This window comes from Vulpes vulpes, chromosome 1 (assembly GCF_048418805.1).
Source record: "Vulpes vulpes isolate BD-2025 chromosome 1, VulVul3, whole genome shotgun sequence".
Lineage (NCBI taxonomy): Eukaryota > Metazoa > Chordata > Mammalia > Carnivora > Canidae > Vulpes > Vulpes vulpes.
In genome coordinates, this window is record NC_132780.1 from 136,004,526 (window position 1) to 136,023,257 (window position 18,732).

Genomic DNA, 18,732 nt, shown 5'->3' on the forward strand with positions numbered 1-18,732 from the left:
GGAAGCCGTGAGGGTATAGAGGGGTCACAGGCCAACTGGAGCAGTTGGAGAAGCTTCTTGGGGGAGGAGATACCTGAGCTGAGTCGGGAAGCTTGAGGCAGCCAAGCAGGAAAGGCCAGAGGAGGGAGCCCTTGACGCAGCAGGAGAGGGGAGGCTACTGTAGCTCTCCAGCCCAGGGTGATGATGGAGGGGAGGGTACATGGTGGGTGGCAGTGGGGGCATGGCTCAGGACAACACTATGAGGATCTGGCCAGACCTGGGCAGGGGGCCAGAGGCTCCGGACCGGGGTGACTCTTAACAAAGGATTAAATTAAAAATACTCCAAAGGAATACATCTTTATAGTGACAAAACTGTCTAAAGGGGGGAAAAGTGTCTAAAGGAAGAAGGTAGGGAAAGAAATCTTTAATCCTTGAAACACCTGATGCAGACTTCAGCAGCAGTTTGGGATACATAGGAAAGAGTCATTTTTAAAGGAAGGTAACAGAACTTGAAAACAGACGCAGTGAGACCTGCACAGGAAAGAAAAGTGGCTCCAAGGGTTCTCTGGGAGGCCTGCTAGGAAGGTGGTGGCCGCAGGGTCCCAGGGGGCTCCAGCCTCAGCCAACCTCCAAGGGCCTGTCCTCACCTTCAGATCTTTCTCCTGTTTCCGTTTTTTTAACCTTCAAGCGCCAATGAGCACAGACATTGACCAGGTGCTGAGCGTGGTGGTGGTGGTGGTGGTGGTGGTGGTGGGAGACAGCAGGGGCTCCCCTGCCTATATGAATTTACTTTTCTGCAAAGGAGACCACACTGTGCCCAGGGTCCCACAGGTGGCAGGATTCTACCTCGGGGCTGAGCAGTTCTGAGCCCGCTCACCCCTCTGTGGAACAGCCTGCTGGCTCTACTGTAGGTGGTAACACCACTTGCCGCCTGAACTGGCCACCATGCAAGGTCCTGGGCTCTTGCACCACTGGCTTATGCCAGGCTGGGAGCCTGGTCACCCAGAGAGGAAGCCGGGGCAGAAAGGGAGCCTGTTCTGAGGAACTGGGGCCCACACGGTTGGGGTAGGGCCCAAAGTGGCCTCCTACCCCTTGAAGAAGTGCCCACGGAAAGAGAGGCTTCAGGCCTCCGCCCTGTTCACACGGAAAGCAGGGGAGGTACCCAGGGGCTCAGGGAGACCTCACTCCAGCCATGGGGCGCAGGGTGCCCCTTGAAGTGTGCGCCTGCTGGCATCACCACTAAGCTCCTCTGCCTCCCTCTAGGGGGAACATCCAGGTCCTGCCGGAGTTTCTCTTTGCTCAGAAGCCTGTGAAATTCCATTTCTTTCCCGCACACCTTCCCAACACTGTAATACCCCTCAGAAAGGATGTGACCAAAAGTGAATGAGGCATACAGGGCAGAGTCGCACTACTGATTTATGCAAAACCATTACCACCGCCGCCGCATCATTTTCCCGTCCCCTTCTCGGCAATCATGTATCCCATTAGCCTGTTTGATTGCCGCTGCTCACAAAGGGGCACCTTCGCTGAACCAGCGTCAATGGCCTCTGGATCTATCCCCCGAGAGGAGCTGGCTAATTTGGAATGTAGTCGTGTGTAGGGATCCGACACAGCCTTCGTCACTATCTGGGTGTCCTTTTTTGTAGCTGCTGTTTATTATCACTTTGCCTTTCCTCTCTGGGAGCTATAATTCTTGACATGTTTGAGATAGTCTGGGGTGTTCTTTCCTTTGTGAGCCACCTGGAAAGGATGTGTACGGATGCGCCAACCTCTTCTGGGTGACCAGGCTAGCTCCACAGCTGGCTGCTGGCTGTGCTGCCTTTCATTACAGGGTCTTCCCAAGCACGGTGTGCTTGACAGATCTGCAAGAGTCTTAGAAGCAGAGAAGCCTCTGCTAATTTTCCCAGGTTGCACTAAGAGTCCACCGTGAACTGTAGTAGAAATTGGGAAAATTTAATACACGTTGATCCATGGCTCTACTTTGCTTTTCTGGTTTCTCCTGAGTAATTTTCACAGACTGCTTTCATGCCAGCCAATACAAATAGGATTCCTGACCCAAGCTTTCGACTTACATTTCCAAGGTGACATATCTTTATAAAATAGATACCACCTCTCAGTGATATCTGCCTGTAAGTCAGACACAAAGACACGGATTCTGAGTAATACCACCCAGAAGACTGCCTGTTCCACTTTCACGGCGTCTGCTGTGGTGGCACCCTGCACCCACTCCACGGTCAATATGTGCTAACGGGTCCTGATGCTGGTGACAATGAACATCTTTCTTACACTCACCTCAGGAGCAGAGGTTAAGAGTCCCTCTGCAGACTGCAGGGATGTTTTCCTTTAAAAATGAGGCCCACACCAAAGATACAGATGCAATGAAATGCCGGGACACCTGCACCCCGATGTTTCTAGCAGCAATGTCCACAATAGCCAAACTGTGGAAGGAGCCTCGGTGTCCATCGAAAGATGAATGGATAAAGAAGATGTGGTCTATGTATACAATGGAATATTACTCAGCCATTAGAAAGGACAAATACCCACCATTTGCTTCAACGTGGATAGAACTGGAGGGTATTATGCTGAGTGAAATAAGTCAATTGGAGAAGGACAAACATTATATGGTCTCATTCATTTGGGGAATATAAAAAATAGTGAAAGGGAATAAAGGGGAAAGGAGAAAAAATAAGTAGGAAATATCAGAAAGGGAGACAGAACATGAAAGACTCCTAAATCTGGGAAACGAACTAGGGGTGGTGGAAGGGGAGGTGGGCGGGAGGTGGGGTGACTGGGTGGCAGGCACTGAGGTGGGCACTTGACGGGATGAGCCCTGGGTGTTATTCTGTATGTTGACAAATTGAACACCAATAAAAAATAAATTTATTTAAAAAAAATAAATAAAATAAAAATGAGGCCCAAGTGTCTCCAGCAAAACACCCCTTTTTATAAGCAGAAGTTCTGTTATGTGTTCATTTGAACAGCCCAGAATGTTGTTTTCAGTTAAGACACCCTTTTTAGAGGGAGACATTTTCAGATTGTGAACAATACTTTTTCAGTATTGCTTAGGGGTAACAGGATGCCCAGACCATTTTGCATAACTACTTAATTCTAATAGGTACAAGAGTATACTTCTTGGTGACACTGCTTACGTATGGCAAGTTTTTAAACTTTCCAATGCTACTTTCCCATATTCGTATAGGCCAGGGCTCCCACAGATCCCTGGAACTTTACAGCTTGGAAGGTTCTGGAAAAAGAGGTTTTTTTTTTTTTTTTTTTTAAGATTTTATTTATTTATTTATTTATTTATTTATTTATTTATTTATTTATTTATTTATAAATATTTTATTTATTTATCAGAGACACAGAGAGAGAGAGAGGCAGAGACACAGGCAGAAGGAGAAGCAGGCTCCATGCAGGGAGCCTGATGTGGGACTCGATCCTGGGTCTCCAGGATCACGCCTTGAGCCAAAGGCAGACGCTCAACCTCTGAGCCACCCAGGTGTCCCTAGCCTTTCTAATACATATCATTCCAGGTAGCCCTGCAATCCCTAGTTACTTTTTTTTTTTTTTTTTTTAAACATGTGCACACTCCAGAGTTCCAGGAGAACCATTTACTCTCTCATCATACTTAATTTGGCCCTGGAGTGTTAGAGGTATCTTTGTTTTTTGAAAAAACAAAAAACAAAAAACCTAAGAAAAAAAAAAGGGAAACATTCCAGTTCCCAGGTAGAACCTGGTAGGTATGGCCTCAACAAGGCCCCCTTCCCACTGGAGGGTATCAAGGAAAGCCTGTCTGTGCTGCCCCCCTCCCCCCGGAAGGCCAGCATGTGTCACCCCAGCTGTGTGGGGCAGGTCTTCACCTCATCCAGGTGATATGTGTCTATTCTGTCCAGAAGCTCTAACTGCATGGAGATTGTGGGCCCAGCTCCTAACTGTTGGCTTGGCAGTGGGACATGGCTGGAGATGATCCTCATAAGCCAGATGTCTCCCTTTGTCTCCCTGCGGAGTGGCTCCCAGGCCTCACTTGCTCAAGTTCTGTGGGCACCTCCTCCTGGGCCAGTAGTTTGGTGCAAAGTTCTTGCTGCGACACTACAATATGCAGAAGGTCTGTGGAGTGTTTGGAACAATGGCATTTGCTCCCCCTTTCTCTGCCTAAGCAAATCTTTTATAATAGACATTTAAAAATAAAGATGCCTATAATAGGTCTTTTCTTTTATTTTAAAGATTTTATTTATTTAATTCACGATAGACATAGAGAGAGAGAGAGAGAGAGAGAGAGAGAGAGAGGCAGAGACATAGGAGGAGGGAGAAGCAGGCTCCATGCTGGGAGCCCAACGTGGGACCTGATCCCGGGACCCCAGGATCGCGCCCTGGGCCAAAGGCAGGTGCTAAACCGCTGCGCCACCCAGGGATCCCCAGGTCTTCTTTTATAATTAAGCTACAAATGAAATATTTTCCTGCTTTTTTGTCTCAGTGGGAAGGAACCCTTAAGATTGAATTCACTCTCCTTATTTTAAAGGCAAGTGTCCTGAGAGCCAGGGAGTGAAGTGACTTGTTGGGGATCACAGGGCTGTTTGGAGGTGAGGCTGGCACCAGTGCTGGGGTCTCCTGGACTGGACCATACTCCATGAAGCTTTCCCTTCCTTCCATTCTCCCCTCTCTCCTCCTCTGCTCATTCCCTACTTTCCTTCTCTTCTTCCTTACTCATCAGATGGAGGTTGTCACAAGTGATTCCTGAAAGCTTATTTCCATCACAACCCTGCACAAAAGCCCTGGCTCTCAGTCTGATTTATGGAGGGGCTCCTGTGTGGGGGACACAGGGCTGAATGCTGGGACACAAGATACCAAGACACCATCTCTGCCTTCAAGAAGGGCAGTGAAGCAGGGACCTGAGCAAAGCCTCTGTAATAGTATTGGGCACTCACAGGTGCCAGGCTGGTTTACCTGTCCCGTGCTCAGGCCCTGCTATTCCTGTGCTTCCCTTGTCTTTGGCCCATACCCAGTCCTGCCCCTGCAAATACCACTCCTGCCTTGCATATACTCCATAGGGCATCCAGGTGCCACTTGAAGCCTGGTTTGTGTTGGTTATTTCTACTCCTGAACATGTTTTATTTATGTGCATTGAGGCTCACTGTCCATTTGCTCTGTTATCTCTCTCAGTCTTCAGTTCTGGTGCTGACCGACCAGGAATCCTGGCCTTGAGAGCCAGCCTATGACTGCTCTGAGGTACACCTCCTCTGGGGGCTTAGAGCACAGCCCCCGGAAGATGTTGGAAGGGGAAATCCCAGGGGAGACCGGGATGGTGTGACCAGACCCAGTGGGGGCGGGGGGAAATGTCTGGGAAATAACTACCACCAGGCCAGGAGTGAGTTTTTTGTTTAAAAAAAAAAAAAAAAAAAAAAAAAAAAGAGTCCCTTTCCTTATTTTTGTGGTATTTTCCCCCTTCACTTGAGCCACATGTTGCTATGGGAACGAGATGGCACTGTGGCACTGAGACCCACGGTCACTCACTGGCCTGACAGAAGCCCGTAAATAAACTCTGCCTCCCTCCAGGCTCGGCGATGAGTGGTCCTGGAGGGCAGCTCAGGTGGCCACGTGTGGACTTTCTGTCCTGCTGCTGCCGGCTCGGCGGACGCTCCTGCGGCTAGCTCAGCAGCTCACTGCTCTCCCTGCACAGCAGCACGGGGTGTGCACAGGAGTCTGCCCCACCCCCCACCCGGCCACAGCCCCCACGACACAATTGTGTTCCGTCTCTCTGGTCCCCGGGGCCAGGATCCTTTGACCCACTCGGCAGATGCGGCCCCTGCACTGCCCACCTCAGCTGAGCTGCTGGGGCTCACCGTCCTGCACGTTGGTCTCCACCACGACTGTCTCTCCACAGGGTCGCTGGAGCCGGTCCTGTGGCTGACCTCTACCAGGCACAAAGCTGTGACGTCCCTAAGGCTGGGCCCCGCCTTGGTTTCTCTCCTAGATGTGGTGCGGGCTGGTGGATGAAGTGTGCCCAAAGGAGCCATCTGCTCACCGAGTCTGTGCCAGGGCAGAGCTGGGCTCATTTCTGTGGCTTCACTATGTGTTCTGTCTTTTTGGGAGACAGAGGAACCTGGATGTTTTAAGGGACCAATTGCCTGGATTCTAATCCTGTCACTCACCAGGGAGGTGACCTTGGGCAAATCACTTAGCATTGCTCAGCTCTAGTTTCCTTACCAAACCTTGCTTTTTGCTTAAAACATTTGTACTGTGAAAACCATGCACTAAAGAGTGCATGAAATGCAAATATACAGCTTGTTAAATAACTACATAGTGAATGCCACGTAAACTCCACCAGGGTCAAGGACCCAGAACATTGCTGGTGTTCCTTGGTCCCTCCACGTGGCCGGCCCTTCCTGAGCCAAGCCTCTGCACCCCGAGGGAACCACAATTCCAGCTTTAATAATAATTATTCCTTTGCTTTCCTTTTTTTTTTTTTTAAAGTTTTACTACCTGTATCTACATCCTTATATGTGATAGCTTACTTTTGCCTGTTTCTGATGTTATATGAATATAATGTTGACTTCTTTCCTTTGACATGTGTGGTACTCATCCCGTGGATCACAGCTCCTTGGAAGATGTACTATGCTTGGCTTATCCATTGTCCTTGGATGGACGACTGGGGGGTGTCCCGCTTGGGACTGGTATGAACAGTGCATCTTTATTCTTGTATCTGGAACATGTGTAAGAGCTTCCTTAGAGAATGCACACAGGTGTGAGATGCTTATCTTAGGGTAGATGTGCACATGTACAAGTTTATTGGATCTTCCCAAAACTGTTGTCTTCAGCGACTACCACAGTTTACATTCCCATGAAGCAGGATGCAAACTCCCTGCTGTTCCTCATCCTTGCCACCACTTGGTAATGAGTTACCTCATTTTTAAAAAGTGGGTGAGAGTAGGATCTACTTCACCTATGCCAATTAGATAGTGTAATTAGCCTAATGGGCGTGGAATAGGGCCTGGCACATAGTAAGTGCTCAGTAAATACAAGCTGCTATAACAATTTACATTAAGAATAATCGTTATAATAAGGGTCTTTTATTTTATTTTATTTTTTTTAATTTTTATTTATTTATGATAGTCACAGAGAGAGAGGCAGAGACACAGGCAGAGGGAGAAGCAGGTCCCATGCACCGGGAGCCTGACGTGGGATTCGATCCCGGGTCTCCAGGATCGCACCCTGGGCCAAAGGCAGGCAGGCGCCAAACCGCTGCGCCACCCAGGGATCCCATAATAAGGGTCTTAAACTAGGACATGCTGAGGTATGTGGCATATTTACCTTTCCACTTACAAAAGTGTCTGGTTTCAGAACCTCTTCAGTGCAACTATAGAGTCTGCCCTGGAGTGCCACAGGCTCTCAATGGTGAGAGGTTGTAATACTAAATCCTTTCCTTTACGTGTCTGGCTGATGCGCGAGGGAGAGATGGACGGACAGACCGAAGGGTTCATTCCCTCACCAGCCAACAAGCACTCTATGCTTACATGCACGGGGCCCGTGTGAGGTGCCAGGGATACAAAGATAAAAGAGACACAGCCTCTTCCCTCAGCTACATAAATTCAGTGAGTGAAAGGGAGCCCTGAGAGCACCCGACAGACTGGCAATTCCGTCCTCAACTTCTGTTACTGACTTGGCAAAGGCTCTTGCATGGGTTCTTGTGAGCAGGACCCCAGCCTTTCTATATTGCAGACAGTTCATTTTTCCCACAACCCTTTCGTTCTCCCAGGGGCTGCCTGTCCCCCTCAGCTCTCTGCCTACTGTAAATCACTCCAGAACTTGCTCTCAAACCCAGGCTTCCATAAAAGCCATAAAGAGAAACAGGTATAACTTCTGCTCCCTTTAATACACTGGCTGCTTTTCAGAGATCCCCTGACAGATCCCCTGTGGACCCAGTCTGATCTCTAAGGGTGGAAGTGTGTGCCTCCGTGGCTCTGCCAGGACCATTAATAAAACAGGAGTGAAGGGTCCCACCCAGCCTGGCTCTGCCATGGTCACTGGGGTTGTGGCTTCGGATCTGCCATGAAGTGCCGTCCACAGGGCCTGGGTTCTACCCTTTTTCAGACAAGAGAGGATCAGTGAGGAAGCAAGGTCTGCCTCCTAGGCACTCAGAGGTGATAAGCAGTTGGAGCAGATGGGCAACCACACTCGAATGACCACGTGACCACCAGACTGGCAAGGAAGACAGGCAGACCATGCCTGAGGGAAGAGCCAAGGAGGACTATCCGGCTGCCGGCCCCAGGGAGAGTCAGACAAATGGAAGCAACCGAAGGAGAGCAGGACGAGAGGGCGGCTGTGCTGGAAGACATGTGTCTGCCATCTAGCGCTAGGCGTGACAGGAAGACAAAGAAGACACTGCGAGTGCGCAAAGAAGCCGTGTGAGAAAGGCGTCCGAGGGTGAAGGTGAGGCACAGGAGTCGTGTGAGAAGCCCACCAGGTGCAGGGGACATTACAGAGGAGGGTGACAGAGCACACACTGGAGGGGAATGAAAGGAAAATGTTCTCAGAAGCTGAGATAAATGACAGGGATGATGCGAAGTACACAAGGGGCAGGAGGTCACGGAAGGAAGTGGTGGAGTCTGTTAGGTAAGCATTAGGGACATTTACTGACAGAAGTCGTCAACGTAGCTAAGAAATGAAATGAATTCCTTGCTGCGGTGCTCACAAAGGAAGATGAGAGACAGATGCCCGCAGTAGACAGACACTTCCCAGAGGAGAGGGATGAAATGCCGCAGGCAATCAGAAGCGTGCCAAAACAGGTGATCAAGAAATCTGAACCTCCCGGTGGCTGGGGCTGCTGTCACCTGGGAGCCCGATGGCAGGAAGCTTGGAAATTAACACGTGGCTGCTGCCCGGGGCCCTTGCACCAGGAAGGGCTGGCCGTGGGGGCAGGACACACACGTCTGTCTACACTGGGCAAGCTGCAATCTGTGTTAGCCCGGGAGGCCTTTGCTATTCCAGCAGCAGGCGGGATTTGGAGGTTGGGGTAGTTTCCAGCACCACCTCTGCCTGGCTGCCAGTAGCAACCCCCTACCCCCCAACACTGACACACTGTGCAGCTGCTTTCGGCCTTCTGCCTACGCAGCCCAACCACCACCCCTCCGAATGCTCTTCAAGTGACAGGCGCCTCTGAGCTACGCTCTCCTTGCCATCCCTGCCATCCGCTGTCTGACCTCCTCCCAGGTGGGGCCGTGCCTGCAGCAGTCTTCCATGGAGGATGCAGCACAGTTATTTATCCACATTTCTCTTTCTGTTATCCACACATGCCAACAACCAATTCCATTTGCGATTCTTAAAATTACCAAAAGCCTTTGGTAACACTCGCTCTGACTAAATGGAGACCACTGATGTCACATGGCAAACAATGACAAGGCTGAGGAGAACCTGCCTCTCCCTATACTACCCTCAACTGCGAGAAAGAGGCGTCCTGACCCCAATATTCTGATTGATGGCAGGGTTCTGGCTTCCATAGGACTAGGGATTGGGCTTGTCCTGGACCCCCCTGAGTGTGCTCCCCGCCTCCTTTCCCTGGCTGTCTGTGCCACCTCAGCTCTCCTCCAGAGCTGCCTCCCCCAGGAGTCCTGCTCCACCAGACTTCGTCATCCCCCTTCCCCTAAAGCAACCTTGTCTCTCACATCTCTGATCGCCATCACACTGACTTACACATATTCCCGCTGTTCTCTAAGACAGTTGCTACTCTGTCCAAAATGATGCCCCAGAAAAGAAATTTCTCTTTGATAGTTTGCTATATTGATACCCAGGGAGATTCAGCACTTTCGTGTCTTCTAATGTGTTCGGAGAAAGACCAGTTTGTGGGTCTTGCCTTATGATCCCGTTCATTATTTATTTTATGATTTAAGATGTTCCCCCGTGGGCAACACCACATTGAGGATTTCTTCCCCAAACAGTAAGGGAACTCAGTAAGGCAGCTGAGCAAGTTGCTCATCAACCAAAAGCAACGGATCACCGATTATAATTAGTGACCTACTGGTCAACGTGTTCAAATGGGCTAGTTGATGTGGTTGGAGCTCCCTGCACAGATGGTTCAGGAAACTCACCCAGGAAGAGAAATTCTTGCATTCCAACTCTAGGGTTCTGTCATGGGAAATTATTCTTCACGTGGTCACTGCGGTGACAGTGTTAGGGCTAAACCCTGAGAGACCCTCATGACACTCACTCCAGTGCTCCTTGGCCTTCTCAGACTAGAATTCCTTCTGCTGGAAAACCTAACTGCAGAGTCCCATGGAGGAATTAAAGGCAGAATTGTTTTGGGATTTGGGCTTTTTTTTTTTTTTTTTTAAATATCACATAAGAAATAAGTGACTGCAAATGAAAAATATTACCTTGATCTAGTATTATGTAAAGATAAATTTAAATTGTTTTCTGATTTGATACATAATAAACATATGGCTTAATGTAAGTTTAAGTTGCAAGAAAAACTGGGACTTATTGGCAGAATTTTAAAAATATGCTGAGTAATGTAAGGAACTGTTGAATCACTATATTGTATACCTGAGACTAATATAAGACTGTATATTAACTGTACTAGAATTTAAAGTTTTTAAAAAGAAAAAATTAAAAAAAATATATTTGGTTTGGGGCTCAAATATATATTAAAAGTACAGATTCAAATTTATTTTTGTTACCTTATCCAAAAAGAGGTGCTTTTTTGACCTGATGTTTAGAGTTCTTTAATTTTGTGTTAAAAAATATCAATTTATTTACTTCTATAATTTTCAGGTTTGTTTAGAAGAGGTAAGAGAGAAAGTTTCAGGCTTCTGTTTATAAGCTCTTCTCTGCAAGAAACACATTGTAGGCATGTATCATTTTTGTTCTAAATGAATAAAAAGGTGAAATGAATATAAATTATAACAATATTTTCACTTTTTAAAATGCGCTTTGAAGTACCAGAAACACCTTGACGTGCTCTGGAGAATTTTGATTTGACAAACACAATACATGAATCCAGGGCCAGCTATGTAATATGCAGGGCTCAGCACAAAATAAAAATATAGAGCCTCTTATTCAAAAAGCAGGAAAAAAGCCTTTTCTTTCCTCTCATGATTTCTCTCCTGACACAACACAAAGTTTTCCTTTGTTACTAAATGTTATAATCCTGTGGGCAGGGGAACTCCTGAGGCCAGGGCGGACGGTCCTAGGCACCTGGGGCCTATCCTGTGACTCAGGTGAGATTCACACTAGACCCTGACCCTCCTTGCAAACAGTGGAAGGTAGCAGTAGTCATGGGACAGGCTAAGACGGGGGAGGCTGGCCAGGTCCAGGCACGGGGGGGTCAGGGAGTGGGTGGCTGAGAATCTGTTCTGGGAAGGCCACAGGGGGCAGAGGCAGGCTTGTGTGCGAGCCGAGGCTACCAGCGCCTGGTGGATGTTTCATTGTCCCATGGGGCTCCCCTTGTAAAAACAAATTCATAGGTAAAATTTTGAAGAATTCAAGATGGTGCCTGTGAGCATTAAACCCCAAGCATGGAGCCCCCTTCTGGGTGTGGAGCAACTGCCCCAGTCACATGCCCAGGAAGCCAGTCCCGGACAAATCTGAGAAAGATCATGTTAAGGTGAAACTGTAGAATGGTTGGTTACCCTTGGATTTCAGCATTACTGATTCCTATGACTCCTGTCTTGAACCAGCAGTCCTTCAGAGGTTCACACTAAACACACACGACTGCTTAAAAAGCAAGGGCGTGATAAGCAGATGAAGTCAACAGGGTGGCCATATGATTGACACAGCATCTCGCCACTAGTGCTCACTCAATACCCACTCAAAGAGCAGAGAAGGTAAGTAATTAACTGATGTTGACTGACTCTAGTCTCACCTTAAAAATGGTGTGAGTGAATGCCCATGTGCCTCTGTAAGCCCACTAGGCATCCATATTGTCGAGGGGATGACAGTCCAGGTATGTCTGGCTCAGTCCTGGTTTACACTTGCTATCCTGGTATAATTAGTAATAGTGCCCTTCCTCACACTCAAGTGTCTTGGTTTCTCTATTCACTAAGGGCACTTTTCTTTAAAAAAATTTTTTTTTAATTTTTAAAAAAAGATTTAATTTATTTGAGAGAGAGAAAGCATGCATGCATGAGTGCAAGCGAGCAGAGGGGCAGAGGGAGAGAGAGAATCTGAAGCAGGCTTCACACCCAGCATGGACAGAGCTGGACACAGGGCTTGACCCCATGACCCTGAGATCATAACCTGAGCAGAAATAAAGTGTTGAACACTTAACAGACTGAGCCATCAGGGATCCCCTGTCTTATGATCTAGAGGAACCCCATGCATTTCTCAGGGGCCATTTACATTCCAGAGAAAATAGCATGGCCACGTGTGGGGCTCAGGCCCTTCACCTGGCTGCTGCCCTGACTGTGGGTGCCCAGAATGGGGGGAACAAAACACCCACTTTTCTGTCATTAAATCCAGAAGTGAAGGAACACCTACAAATGGCATGGTCCACTGGAATGACCTAGGCCTGGGCACCAGGGGAGGAACAGGCTCATTTGTAAACACTGATGTGTAGCCTAGCAAAGGATGAAACCGACAGTCAGACGAAACCAGCAATCGTCTGCCATGGTGGCTCCCGTGGAGGTTCCTTAAACACCATGTTCAGAGGGCCAAGGGGCCTCTAAAATAGCTGTTGTCTTGGAGGGCAGAAGACTCTGAGGACAGGGTGTGTGACCTCTCAAGGGCTCTGTGGTTGCCAATTCCACAGGGAGGCTGGTGGGAGTAAGCAAAGCCATAGGAGTTGCCTTTCATTTCCTAGTCAAGAGACATCTAGAAATGATAATGATATCCCCACTGTGCAAGAGCAGGACTTTCTTCTGTAGCAAGCTGTCTGAACAACAGGCCATTAGCAGGGAGAACAAACAGTTCCACTTAACTTGAGATGTAACATTTACCTGTACATCGTGAAATAACACAGTGTCTCTCATGAACGGAGACCCTTACCTCATTTGCTGTGTTGTTTGTTCCAACGATTCGGATGAAGGAGGCAGGCTGTCTTTCAAAAGTTACAGATTGCCAGGACCTGTGAAAGGAAGCACAACCATTTGCCTGGTTAGAAGGGACAGTGAACCAGGCCAACAGCACAAGGCAGGAGGAGCTCTATGATGAGGAGGGAGCGCTCCTGTCCTCCATCCTCAGGAGGCCCGTGATGGTTGACCGAAGGGGGAAGGGAATGGGCCTCCACCTCCTGTGTGCCTGAGGGAGGCAGTCTGTACCTAGTGTTCCCATTCAGAGAGTGCTCCTACCTTCTGTGAAGGCAACTGGAATTTTTATGAGGCTCCCCCCCTAAACAGACACAAAGCACAGCCAAAGTTCATATTGGGACAAGAGCACAGCCAAAGAGAAAAGTGATCAAGGTTGGTGGGGGTTCATAAAATACATTTCCTCATCTGTGAAACGGGCCTACCTCAGGGGGCTATGCTGGATGGGCTCACCTCTGAGAGGCGTGGTGGGTTCTGGGAGGAGAGTTTTGAACCAGGGCAGGAGTGTGGGCGTGGAGGGGGAAGGCAAGGAGAGGGAGAAGTAGAGGGCCACTTGCTGCTTTGTGAACCCTAGGTTCTTCTGTCTGAACCCTGCCCCCACACAAGCGATGGCACCTGGGGAAGAAGGGGCGATTTCTCCACAGGCCTCCACCTCTACTCCTTTCCTGTTTCCATATACATGCCTACCAAGGGCTTATTTCTCAGGACCAGCCAGTCTCTGGGTGGACTCAAGAGCCAGTTCATTTAAAGCCCAGCCAAGCAGGCCCTACACAAACCCAGAGAGGAGGGGCTCTGCTCCTGGTTTAGCACTCACAGCTCATCAGAATGCACTGGAGGAGAGCACGGCACCCACGACTGTAAACTCCAATAATATTTTCTGTAATAAATGTGAGGAGTTCACAGTTGTTGCCATCCCTCCTCCGCTCACACAGTGGAAATGCCAGCTGCTGGGAAGCTGTTTCCTGTAATTGTCTAATTACCAAGTAATGCTACCAAAGAAAATATATGTATTTGTGGTTTGTTTTTTCCCCCTTTGGTTTCAGGTGTTCCATCTTCTCTCTCACTATGAGCCTCCCACTGAGATTGATTCACTGCTGCCTGGACACCCAGGCCCCTTAAGGTCATTAAAAAGTCATTACCATCCTGTGTGCAAAGTCTGTGTCTCTGAAAGCAGTTTTCTGGAAACAGCACAAGAAAAATCACTCTCGTTGTAAAAATGCTATTATTCATACATGAAGGTGATGCCATCTGACCATCCCCAGAGCCTGTGCTCTGGGTTCATTTTCTCAGTGGAAGATGGTTTTGCTCCCAGACCTGCATGGCTCCCTTGGGGAATCTGCTGGGTGGGATGCAGCCTGTGGGCTGGAGGAGGCCTACAAAGGAGGCCCTGTGGGGATTCAACCCTGGGCCTGGGCTCCCACTGGCCTACCTGTCACTTCTGAGCTAAGCTGTGTGACTGACAGACTGGCATGCTTCCTCCCACAGGTCAAGGGAGGCAAAGGGCCCACGCTGCATGGGGCAGCAGAAACCCATCCCCGCTCTGAAGGGAAGCTACAGCACACACCAAGGTTGGGCCACCACCTGCTTCTCAGACCAGCCCTCTAGGAAAGGGAGACACAGCCAGGACAAGTGATAGCAGCCATTGACAACTATTATGTTCAAGTCAGTTTCACAGAAAGGACTGGGGTGCAGAGGGGCTGGGAGTGGAAGAGGTGAAGATTTTCTTCTTAGATTTCTAGCTTCATGCCTATCAATAAAAAACTTCAAGTGCTTCTGGACATGGAGGTAAAATTTGGCACTTGTAAGCTCATGATCCTCAACAACATGTTCATGGCTCTGAGAGTGGAGGCAGATCCAAATGATGCCTCCTGAGGCATCAACCCCCTGTTGGGGAGCTCCATAACCCTACAACATGGCAGGGAACCCAAGGTAGGGAAGGAAGGGAAGTCTCCCTGGGAGTCGCCTTGGGTAGAGCCAGGCTCCCGTACTGGGCTCAGGGCTTGGGCACCTCCGTCCCCTTGCCCGTGCCTGGGGAAACAGGGCTGCCAAGGCAGCAGCCCAAACAGGAGGGAGCATTTGTGGAGTAATAAGATCAGAAGGCCTCAATTTAATACCAATCCTCCATTATATTGCATTAATATCTAATCACATTAGAGTTCATTTTCACTAACACAGCCTGAGAGCTCAAAGATGATTTCATTTTCAGCAAAACTGGATACCAACCCTAAAACAAAATATCAGTAGGAAGGGATGTTGGTTAGGATGAGGTAATGGGCATCTCTCCCTCTCCAAATACCAGATCCCGCTTCCCCTCAGCTTCTTCCAAACAACTTCAAGTCCTCATCATGCTGGGGCCACATATGCCATCACTGTGCAACTCCAGCAGGGCTGTCTGAGCAAGGATCTCACAGGGCCAGCAAGCTACTGCTGTTGTGCAGTCCCTGCGAGGTTCCACTGCCATTTTTACTGAGCTTTCCTGAGAGCTGTGTAAAACATCCCTCCTCACCACATACCCCGAACCCCTTCCTTAGGGGGCAATACACCCAGGAAGATGGTGGGGCCTCAGGGGTGTGGCACCCACTTGGTTTACAGCCAAGACTGGGTGATGGGAGAAAGTGCCTAAACAGGAGCAACAGGTGTCAGAAATGCATGTGGTTTCTGCTTTTGAGCATGTAAGACAAAGCAGAAAACCCTGCCCTGGACTCAAGTCCCAAGGATGGCACTGGAGGTAGGGCCCTCCACTAGATGAATGGCTCCCCTCTCCTGAACTCTGGTGTTATCTGCCAGGTGCTGTCAGAAACAGCACCACTCCCCTACAGAGCACATCTAGAGGGAGGTCTCAGGTATGGGAGATTGTAAATATATATCTATACACAGATGTGCTCAGAGAGAGAGATCTCTAGGGATGTTTGCCAAAATGTTAATCAAGATTTTAGCTTTGGATCAAAGCTAAATGTCCAGAGACATTTATTAGACTTTTGTACTTTTCTGTACTGTCTGAATTTGGTAGAGTGTTTATGTAAGTAAGCATTTTTAAAAAGTTCCTATCTTGCCTACTGCTCAAGGTTTAATCTAGATCACATGACATGAAGCAAATGAAAATGCCACCACTGTATTACTGTGTAAAATATTTCCAGTTGGGCAGATTGGGTGGGGAATTGAGGGGAGTGACAGTCAAGACAGTGGGTTTAAGGCTGGCCTTTCATGAACCAGAGGTGGTCTGGCACACTGGCTGACACCCATGGGCTCTGGATGAGAATCTCAGGTTTGCCCTTTTATACCAGCTTGGTGATCTTAGACAAGCTACTTAACCTCTCTGGGCTTTAAGTCTCCTCATCTGTAAAATGGAGATAATAAAAATATCTAACTTTTTTTTTTTGGTGACAATTAGATACATTAACAAATATAAAAACATCTAGAAAAAGTGGTTAAGTGCTAAAGTACTAAAAAAAAAAATAGATGGTATTGTTATTACTACAAGTACCATTCTGCCAAATGAATCTGGACAAAACACACTGCTTCCTGGGCCTCATCTGTGAGTCATCAAGTTTGCTAGTATGTGATTTACTGATGACTGCAGGTGTTCCCAGGGGTGCCCAAGGCACTTCCATCAGCACCCATTTCTTGGTGGCAGACAAGGCAACTGGGCTTTGGAGGAATTAAGCAAGCATTTGTTGAATATACTCTTGAGCCGGGCACCCGAGTGTCACGGGGGATCCATGTAAGATGTAGTGCTTTCCCTTCTGAGGTTCACGGTCTCTCTGGGGAGATCAGCTATCCTTCCATGAACTAAGTAGAGAACAGTGTCAATGGTACATTGGTCCCACTGGTCACAAACTGGTGGTGTTCCAAAACTTCCCTTGTAATTGGTTGGTTGAAGACTGGAAGCAATTTTTTTGGAGAAAAAAGTTAGAAATTTTTATTGATTTCCACCCATAAAACTCAATTTAACCCATAACAAGGCTGAAACACTATCTATCTATATATCTGAAGAAAAAAAAGGGAAGAAAATGATGTTGTTGCCATAGTAGTAATTAAACAAGGCAGAAAAACAAGAGCTTGTGAACAGACTTTCTAAAGCTGCTGTTTGAGGAATGAGGATTAAATACTGTCATGCACCTAAAATCAGGGGCACGTGGCTGGAACAGGGTAGGTGGTCTGTTAAGAAGAAGGGAAAAAGTGGGCCAGGAGCTGTCCTAACAGTGTCTTCCGTCTGCAGATCTCTGTAGGGCGTACAAGGTGTTTTACAATCATTATCTATCACATTGGGTCCCCAGCAATCTGTTAGGTAACTAGGCAGCCAGGTGGAATCCCATTTCTGAGGTGAGACACTGAGGCAGAAAGAGAAGTCCTTGCCAACACTGCAGCACCACCAGGTATCAAGTCAACAACAGAAGCCAGATTTCATGACCATTTGTGCTCTTTCCACCCAAGGGCACACTAAGGAACTTTCTTTTGGAGAGGCTAAGGCATCAATTCTTCCCTGTCCCCTGGATCACTTATGTGCTGCTGTCATGATGGCAGACTGGAGATGACACACAGGAGCAGATTGAAAGCTGACCAGTGGCATGTGCTAGGCCTCTGTGGTCTCAGTCCCCATATGCAATGAATGGGGTTGAAGTGGTTGTGGGGATTAGATGAGAAAATAGTGCTTGGCATGTGGTCAAAGCACAGTAACTGTTGGCAACTGTTCTATCTTTATATTCACACATATGGAAAAGTGAAGAAGAGAAGAGGCTCGGCAGGTGCTCCCTCTCTCCACATGGATAGTGCGGAGAGACGGAAAACACCTAAGGTTACGCTAAAGAGCACATGTCGTGTCCTAAAACTGTACTAACCTGTACTTGTGACTCATGAAAATGTGAGGCTCAAAAAATATTTTTAAGTATTCTGGAAGGAGATACACTGAAATCATGACAAGTGGTTGTCTCTGAGGAGAGGGTAAGGAATGGGTTTGCTGATGGAGAACAAAGGAGGCTTCAACATTAACTGGAATGTTTTATTTCTTTGATTAAAATAAAAGAGACAAAGTGTTATGTAAAAAATACTATGGTCAATTCTGGGGATAAATATGTGAGTGAATGTTAGAATACTTATCCTTTTCTGCATTTTAAACAGTTCTTGAAATTAAAAAAGAGGGAGAAGAAAAGCATTAAAACGGTGTCTGTATTTATGTGAGAAAGAATTTGCCAGGAGTGCCATGAACCAAAATGCCAACATAAAACTTACGGGGTTAGGGGAGTCAGTCTCTGGAGGGGCATGTGGCTTTGCTGGGTGGTGCCACTGGCTCCAGACAAGTGTGTCTTTGTGGGAAGTGAGTGGAAGACAGGGACAGCTGCTGGCTGGGGGAGGGGGGCATCCATAAAGGCAGGACCTATGTGAGTGGCTGTGGTGACAAGAGCCACTGAAGAAAAGAAGGCAGTGGGGCATGGCTGAGATTGGCTTTCCATCCTAAGCCTCATCCTGCCATCTCTGGGGATCCTGTAGATCCTGGACCAATGGTGTCTGGTCTTTTTTGGTTCTAGAAACTTATGGGATTCTGTTGCCCATGCTATGAAGAGAATGCCAGGGTCAGAATTTTTTTGGATCAGACCTGATGAACATGGAGGAGATGGCCAGGGCCAGAGGGGCAGATTAAGAAGGCAAATTGAACACAAGGGTTTAATCTTTGCTCCCTCCACTAAAAGGGCAGTATGAAAATCTAATATATGCTTTGTATCAAATATATGTGTTCTAATAC

At 47.9% G+C, this 18,732-nt stretch overlaps 1 protein-coding gene across 4 annotated transcripts in view; it reads right to left on the bottom strand.

Annotated features, from left to right (window-relative positions):
- Positions 1-18,732, bottom strand: part of BTBD9 (BTB domain containing 9) — a 410,333-nt gene that overhangs the window by 7,612 nt on the left and 383,989 nt on the right. For all 4 annotated transcript variants that reach the window (XM_072731483.1, XM_072731492.1, XM_072731484.1 and 1 more), the window contains one exon: positions 12,955-13,033. In XM_072731483.1, the coding sequence (XP_072587584.1) occupies positions 12,955-13,033 (79 nt within the window). The remainder of the gene's footprint in view (positions 1-12,954; positions 13,034-18,732) is intronic.